General features: G+C 40.5%; 1 protein-coding gene across 1 annotated transcript; it reads right to left on the bottom strand.

Moving 5' to 3' along the window:
* Window positions 1–4,278: 4,278 nt before the first annotated feature.
* dnajb1b (DnaJ heat shock protein family (Hsp40) member B1b) lies at window positions 4,279–7,688 on the bottom strand. The gene is made up of 3 exons (XM_084930732.1): window positions 7,291–7,688; window positions 5,267–5,862; window positions 4,279–5,113 (listed from the first exon to the last, which is right to left on the bottom strand). Exons 1-3 carry the CDS (start codon window positions 7,499–7,501, stop codon window positions 4,880–4,882), a joined length of 1,041 nt encoding a protein of 346 aa, XP_084786858.1. The 5' UTR covers window positions 7,502–7,688; the 3' UTR covers window positions 4,279–4,879.
* Between the last annotated feature and the right edge of the window lie 1,296 nt (window positions 7,689–8,984).

Raw genomic sequence — 8,984 nt, 5'->3', positions numbered from 1 at the left:
AAGAAAATGCCATGAAGATAACTCCAAAAAATGATTCACCTACACATATTGCATTTATTTCTTCACTTCAATTCATGTATAAGTACACATTAAAATAGAATACAGCTTTTACTGATTAAAACAAATGTCTCTGGATAGAACTGATCAAAACTCACCTGAGAAGCAAAAAGACACGAGGACATGAAGGGGCTTCATTTTTTTATCCGAGTAGAAAATACGGTAAGTAAAAAAAATAAATAGCGTAGCAGAAATGTCTAGCAGTCCGCCTCAAATTAGTCATCTGATTCACTGCTCATAGACTGAGTAAAGGTACAAAGCTGTGATTGTACCAAGAAATGATTGCATCTTGTTTGCCTTCAGCTACTGTCATTATTAAATGGGCATGATGTTGTTTGACCGTCCCTCTTTAGCTAAAAAAAAGAGGGAGAAAGGGAACATACCATATGGAAGCCTTCATCAGTCTTCTAAGAAGAATTAGTTCATGACTCTTTCAGGGTATGAACTCTTCACCACTGGCTCTTCCATTTGTTTTAGTACATACAGTCCATGAAGCTCAAGGGCATCAAACTCAACAAGCAGACTCTGCTGACCATGTCACAGGTATCAGAGGACAGTCTGAGGATTCTTTCATATTGCAAAGTAGCCATTCAAACCACAGCTATATAAGAAAATCATACTTATGTTCATTAAATACTCCCAATGAACTCTAACTAACTGGGATGAGGAGGGGCCAATCCAAGGCATCTTCTTGGCATTGCTATCTCTATTATTAACTAAAAAACTGAAATGCCTTGTCTTCTCAATATCTCAATATTATAACTTTATTAGGAAATTTAAAATGCAGCCTTTAAGGCTGCATTTTAAGGCCGATTACATCACACCGACGCGACGAAAGCTGTCCCAATTCAAAAGCTGCTCGAAATGCAGCCCTCAAATGCGTCCTTCATTTCCCTGAATTTTAAGGCTGTGGCGGTGTAGACTTCGTGGCCCAACATATCCCACAATTCATAGCGCGGCAGTCGGCGTGGATAATTTTGCCGCAGACGGCAGAAGCGGAGCGGCCGAAGAGTAAACTGTTAAAAGTAAGTACTGAATATTATGTCACTCATTTATGTGAAAATGTTTAATAATGAGGAACATTAAAACATTACTGTTGGCCACATGTCGGCAAAGTTATTTGCCATTAGCGATGTTTGTACTTTCAGCGTATACTTGGTTTTAAAGCTTTTAAAATATAATAATACAATAGCTGACCTTAATCTTACAGAGAATGTGATGATTTTATGGATAATTAAAGTCAGTCATATATCCACAAACACAACAGGCTGAAAGTCAGTGATGCTGCTCGGTTTGCAGTCCTGAATATCACGGCACCAGCAGGATTCACTGCACTGTTAATGTTAGCTATGTTATATTGCTGCCTCTGTTCGGTGGTGTCGAGCCAAACGGACTTTAACGTGTGTTTGAACGAGCTGACGGTTCACTCGTTAAGCTGAAAGAAAGATGCTTTAATCACAGGAGTCACACATGTGTCCACTGTACCATCTGAGAACTCTTCTTGTTTAGCACTCGTAATAACACAAACACTAAATCCTCCTTCTCTTCTGCTGTTTTGTAGCAGTGTGTACACCTGAGACTGTCACCTGTCTGTCTGTCCTGCACTCTCTCTCTTTTTCTTTCTCTCTGATTGTGTAATAAAAGTATGAGCATGTATTTATAAGTTACACTTGTGTTTGAATCCTGCAGCTTATCACACATTTGATTTCCATGTGTGACAACTGCAAGTGTCCAGAGTGAGGACAGACTGAGGGACCCACTGCTGCACATCATCTGTGAGGCTTTGCATCCCTGATGATCCACCAGGACAAACTCAGCAGTGTGTGAGGAAGAGGAGGAGGAAGAGCCAGCAGCAGCTGACAGATGGAGAGAATAGACAGACTGTTCCCTGTTTGTGAAGGACTGCTAGGAAAGTTTAACATAACTAATTGTCTGTCCTGAATCAGTCTTATTGGGTAATGTTCAAAAAATTTTTATCATTCCAGTGTTTTCAGTGTGGGAGAAAGTACTCAGGGCCTTCAAGTTAAACACTATGAAAGGCAGCAACAAGTTTAATATTCAGAAACCTAAAGTATGTATCAGCAGCAGAATGGACCTAAAAATAGATGTTTGTTTCAGTTCTTTGAAGCTTTGAGTATTTTGGATTAGTAGTACTGCTGTGTTTATTGCATCATATTGCTGTAATTGTTTATATGCTTTATATATTTTGAGGTAAGGTGATCTATAGTGTTACATCATATTCTATAAGGATGTTATGTGTTTGTATACTTTCTGCCCAGTTTGACCCATTTAACAGAAGTCAGCCTGTTTAAGGCTCTGATATCTATTCTGTATGACGTAAAGCAGTTATGACATGGTATGATTTTCTCACCCAATGAAGGAATATTTTATATATCAGTCTACTCTTCATTCTATCAGAAACAGTTATCACAGCTCGTACATTTGCTTTTTACACATATATGTAAGCATTGAGCCACATTTAGTAATGCCAACATATTAAAAGAACAATATTTGTCTCTTACATATAATACACCTATATATACACTGTCAAAGATACTTGTCTTTGAGTGAAGATTTAAGGTGATAGGAACGATAAATAAATGCAACTTGAATCTTTACTGAAGCTCAGTATTTGACACGGAGTTCAATGACACGGAGCTGTAATGACTAATAATGATTAATATAATGACTATAATATTGGCCATATTATATTTACATTACCAAAGTGAGATGACTTTAATCTCGTGAACAACATTAGCTAATTGTTATTCACTAGCTAATCTTAAAATGACTGTTCAGTACAGAAATGAAGCCCAACAATCATGTTTTTACAGTCCCGTGGTCTCGGCCTCAGATACTTATTAAATCACACAGAGCTCATGTAGAAACAAATGAACTAAATGTGTTCTCCTTCATTTCTGTCAAACAAAGCTGTATGACACGTTTCCAGCTCTTAGTATCATGGTTGCTAGGCAACCTGGGTAGCGCGACGGAGGCTAGACCGTCCCATTTCACAAGCCTCGCACTTCCGGCCTTAGCGGTCTTTGAGTACGCGGCCCTTGAGGACCATTGAGGTTGCGTACTTTAAGGCTGCAGACCCTGAGTTGGGATACAGCCAGAGGCTGCCCAGGCAGGGAAATTTTGCTTTTACATTTTGCGACTCATTTTATTTTTCTATCTGATAAGAAAACTATTCAATCAGATAGTTATTTGTGGTGAATGAAATACAGTTACACTTTCAAGCACCACATCTGAAATTCAAGCACTTTTCAAACCTTAAAAAATGCAACATTCAATTCAAGCATTTTCAAGGATTTCAAGCACCCGTATGAACCCTGTGCATGTTGTGAGCAAAATCTGTGATGTGCAATGTATAAAACTGAAATAAAGATATGACTTTTAGGAAGTTTTTTTTTTTACCATATGTCTATGCTTTAGCATGTAGTCTGGTAAAAAACGACCCAAAACACAAAATAAACAAATTAAATAACCTTCTACTAATACTTTTATTGAATTAGGACAAATGTTAACATCCTGTGCAGAAATACATGGGTTCAATAAATAAAATTACATTTTCTTTTGTGAAATGGTTATCATGTGTATATATTTTGATAATAAAGAAAGCATTATTCAGAGATGTCAGAACTAGTCCAGATTCTGAATAAAGGCCATATATGAACAACATTGGGATGAACATCAAATTCGAAATGTAAATGAAAAAGAAGCAAATCTAAGTAATAACCACTGCAGGTGCTGTCAAGCCTGCCTGGTGATGTTGGCTGGTGGTTTGTGTAGAGTGTGCCCTACCCAGCACCATCTTTTCTTCCTGATTTCTTCCTCTATTGGGAGTCGACAGGTTCTTTCCCATAGGTTGATGTTGCTGATGGTGTCTGGCCAACAAATGTGGGGGTTCCTTTTGAGACAGCTATTGAGGAATGTTTATTTGTTTGAGGGGTTTTTTTCCCCAGGTGTCATCCCCGTACAGCAGTACTGACTTCACATTGGATGCCCAGATGTTCTTGATGTGGATGAAGGTGACTATTGTTTTGCCAATCCTTGACATTCACCAGAGGAAGAAAATCATGGGGTAAAATTTGCCCTTATTGAATTTTAATTTTCCTTCCATTACATGGAAACAGTATCACTTTTGACAGACCTTAATTTGAAATACTCACAGAGCAATAAAAAAACCAAACAAACAAAAACAGTAAGACTACTCTCTTTAACATTAAACAATTTTAATGTCTTTATTGTCCAAAGATAGCACAACACTTGTGATTTAAATGTCACTCCTTACAGCATCAACTGCAACCCACTCATTCAAACACACATAAAATCTCTTGATGTCAAGAAGCAAGTCTCTCAGAAAAGGAAACTTTTTATCCATCATTAGAAACTTTATAGGACCTCTACACTATATAAACATTGCAATGGAAACGTTCCTGTTGCAACTTCTTACAAAAAAATAAAAACTTCTTAATGAGACTTTTAGAATGAACAAGAGCTCCCGCAGAATAGTGCACATGAATTTTATATATTATACACTCAGTGTCATCAAAATATAATATTCAGTAAATCAAACACCACACAGTATCGGTCATATATTTACATTCTAGTCTGTGAATTGCTTCACCCATTCAGGTAAGCGTGTTCCAAAGGTGGTTCTGACACTACAGATGATCAAGTAGACCGAGGATGATCTGACTCATCAGTTTGTCCTATACTGGCTGGAGTGAGTTTAACCGCCACGAGTAACCACGTGATGTTTGAAAACATTTATATTGGCAGCTTTGTTTTCGTTTTGTTGGTATGATTGTCTTTTTTAAGATCGAGGAAGGACCTGAGCAATTGTGTCCCGCGTGCTCTGAGTGAGCCGCTCTGGGAACCTGACCTCATACTCTACTATTAGGTCTCCCCGACGATCAGGTCGTTTGGGATAAGGTAGCCCTTCTCCACTAATTCGTCGCTTCATCCCCGGATGCACAATATCTGTTGATGACACAGTGACTGTTCTGCCATCTACTGTGGGTGCATTGACTGTACAGCCACACAAAGCCTGGGGAATCAGAAGATAAGATAGAGAAGAAAAACATTAGGAATTCCAGTTAACTTCATATGTCGTTTAGTTAACATTTAAATTGATTAAAAAAAAAAACTAAAAAAAAAACATTGAAAATGTATTTTTAAAGTTATATGTACTCTTACTTACATCTCTGAGTGAGATCTTGGCGGAGTAAATGATGTCAGAGCCGTCACGTTTGAACACTGGATGTGGCTTGTCTTTCAACACAAATACAATGTCAGCTGGAATGTTTGTAGGAGTCTCGTCTCCCTCTTTAGGAAACGTAATTTTAGTGCCCTCTTTCCAGCCTTTCTTTATTTGCACCTCTAGGATTTTCTCTTCTTTCCTTAATGTTCGGCCATCAGGGTTCAGCCTTTTCCGAGAGATTTTCATTTTTTTGGTGCAACCTGACAACACTTCCTCCAAGGTCACCCGGAGATCGTGAACTACAGGAGGATCCTGCTGCTTCTTTACCACACTAGTGTGACCACCCATACCAGAGCTGAAGGAGCGAGGGAACCCACCCATTCCCCCCATTCCGCCGCCACCCATCCCAAAGCGGGCAAATGGGTCATCAGTGTCCATTTCCTCATCCATGCCTCCATTCCGCCCGCCAAAAAACTGTTCAAATGGGTTACGTCCACCGAAGAACTCTGCAAAGATGGCATGGGGGTCGCCCTGGAAGGTGTAGCTGAAGGTGCCAGGACCACCACCACCACCAGTAGGGCCTCCGCCTTTCAGTCCTGGAAGCGTAGTAGAAACAATCAGATTAAAAGGATTCAGTTTGGGTTTGGCACACTGCAGTAAGTTTGTTTGTTTGTTTTTTTTATTCTTGTAAGAAACAGTTGTTAGTCATCATTATCTTACTTTTGTGCAACTTATTTAATGCAAATTACTAATTTTAGATTTTTATTAGTAATGATTTTAAAATATCCCATACACTAATGAGGTTCACGTGAATGCTGGTATAAAGAGAATTTTATCATGTTTTTTCGTTTAAACAATAGTATGAACAAAGTTATTTTGTGCTTTGATTTTGCAAACACCCTTTAAAGTACAAAAGCAGATGTGAAACTAGCATAACACTAAAATCAGCCAGGAAACAGGGCTAAAACACATTTGTCATGTTAGAATTAATAGCACCCCCCCCCCAAAAAAAAAAGTGGCACAAACCGCTGCTGTATAACCAAAGTTATACAGCAGCTGCTGTTTAACTGTGTGCCAAAATATTACTTGTCAGCATCCTTATTTGGAAATGCTCTCAGTTCAGGAGGTACCAAGAAGAATGTGAAGAAATACAACACGAATGCTTGTGTAATGCTGTGATCACTGGGGATAACTGAGGTTTCCACTGCATGAGTGCACTGGATAGGTGATTTTTCACAATTTTACCAGGCTTTACTAGGAGTAACTTAAGTATTCCATGAGAGTAGCTGGGATCTGTCCAGTTGGGTGCATGGAGTGGCACTGCCCCCCCTCTACCAATAGCCTTGCGCTAGAGTACTGTTAATCTCACAATGTCCATCATCATTGTCTAACAGCATGAATAGGAGCAACGGTGGACTGCAGCTTAGTACAACGAGGACAACGCTGAAGCACTTGAAGGTTATGCTTCCACTTCACTATACTTTGGATGTAAATTTTTTACATTGATATCCATTTATTTTAAAGCTTTGCTTTGTTGTTGACTTTGAAGACTTTAAACTATAAGCATATTATGCTTTATACTTTGGCTTGTTGTAATGTTAAAACATCTGTGCTAATACTTAAGTAGAAGTTTCCACCATTTCAGGTTTTTGTGAACTAAAAATATCAACACCGAGGTTAGCTAGTCATCGTTAGGGCCTAAAAGCCGAGCCCCCCGCCCCTTTCCTGTCCCGTCAGATGCAGAACCCTCCAGCTTCTCTACGTACTTCATCAAGTTCTTGCAGAAACATGCAATGCGAGTATTGCCGTCAGCAGACCAGCTCTCCTGTCCTGGCTCAGAGACAAGCCACTGACTGAAGGTCGGAGGACAGGAGGAGAGCCAGGACAGCGCCATGACACACAGGATTATCCCAGTTTAGTCTACACATGTTCAGAACTGTTGTTTCCACCCAGCCTTGTTGACAGCTCGTAGCTGCTGTTGATGATTATTGGCCCAGCAATATTGCATGATTTAGAAAACTTACCTTCTTCGCCAAAACGGTCGTATATATCTTTTTTCTTAGGGTCGCTCAAAACGTCGTAAGCTTCAGCAATCTCCTTGAATTTCTCCTCGGCTCCCGGTGACTTGTTTTTGTCAGGATGATAACGCAGAGCCTGCTTACGATAAGCTTTCTTGATGTCGTCCTCCGATGCTCCTTTCTTAATCCCCAAAATCTCATAGTAGTCTTTACCCATTTTGACCAACCAGTGGTCTAACCTGTTGTAGCTGTTGGTAAATTGCTGGTGATGAACTTGTGCCGCACGTCCTCAGTCCTGTCTCAACTCGATCCGCTCAGCCCCGCATATTTTCTTTATAAACAGTGTGGAAACTTCCAGAGTTTTCCATAACCAGCCTGAACAATCTCCTCGGTGACGCTGCGCCAGGGACACGCCCAGCGGGACGTCACGCCATGATGCCTTCATGTGCTGTCGGACATATTTCTCAACCTACGTTTCATGCCTGATCCAAGAGTGTCAAACATATTTTAGTTCACGGGCCACACACAGCCCAATTTGCTTTCAAAAGGGCCAGATCAGTACTCCAGTAAGTACTCCAGAACAACCTACTCAAAACATTTTCTGCTAATTAAGCAGAGTCAAAGGAGCTTGCAAAGAAAAGCGTCTGGACTTCTTTAAGTTACTTGAAGACGTTTCACCTCTCATCCGAGAAGCTTCTTCAGTTCTAAGGTCAAATGGTGGAGAGTCCCAGATATAAACCTAGTGGGAGTGTCCCCCCACAGAGGGACAAAAGGACCCCCTGATGATCCTCTAATCGCCTGAGCCAAGGTGTGAAACTGGGTGTGGGTCCCAATCAGCCAGAGTTTCGGGTGTGTTCATTGTGAAACCTGGCCCCACCTTATCATGCGAATTCCTGAGGTCAGATGGCCCAGGATGTGAGTGGGCGTTAAGGCGTCTGGGAAGGGATCTCAAAACTGGATTATAGATGGCAGAGAGTTGGTGTCGTAAACCCCCGCCTCTGTTCAAAGATGGTCGCTCACAGTGGACATAGATGGCTTCTTTCACTCCTCTTTCAAACCATCTGTCCTCTCTGTCCAAAATGTGAACATTGGCATCCTCGAAAGAGTGTCCTTTATCCTTAAGATGCAGATGGACTGCTGAGTCTTGTCCTGTGGAGGTGGCTCTTCTGTGTTGCTGATTGGGACCCACACCCAGTTTCACACCTTGGCTCAGGCGATTAGAGGATCATCAGGGGGTCCTTTTGTCCCTCTGTGGGGGGATACTCCCACTAGGTTTATATCTGGGACTCTCCACCATTTGACCTTAGAACTGAAGAAGCTTCCCGGATGAGAGGTGAAACGTCTTCAAGTAACTTAAAGAAGTCCAGACGCTTTTCTTTGCAAGCTCCTTTGACTACGATGACCTGGATGACTGAGAACCTTCACAGACTAATTAAGCAGAATTTGTTTTTATTTAAAATTATATTAATGACATATAAAGCCCCATATGGTCAGACTCGTGTATGTATATGTATGTATGCTTTATAACACCAAATGGCCTCTCAGATCATCTGATCAGGGTCTCTTTCAACAATCTTATTTTAAAACCAGAGGTGATCACTCATTTGAGGTTGGAGTGCCTAAACTTTGGAGAAGCCTTTCTCACCCTGTTAGGGCAACTGAATCAGTTTTCTGTTTCAAGGCACTGCTGAAAACCCTTT

Source organism: Perissodus microlepis, chromosome 6 (assembly GCF_051167445.1).
Source record: "Perissodus microlepis isolate ML-2025 ecotype Zambia chromosome 6, ASM5116744v1, whole genome shotgun sequence".
NCBI lineage: Eukaryota > Metazoa > Chordata > Actinopteri > Cichliformes > Cichlidae > Perissodus > Perissodus microlepis.
This window is presented reverse-complemented; position numbering and strand designations above follow the sequence as displayed.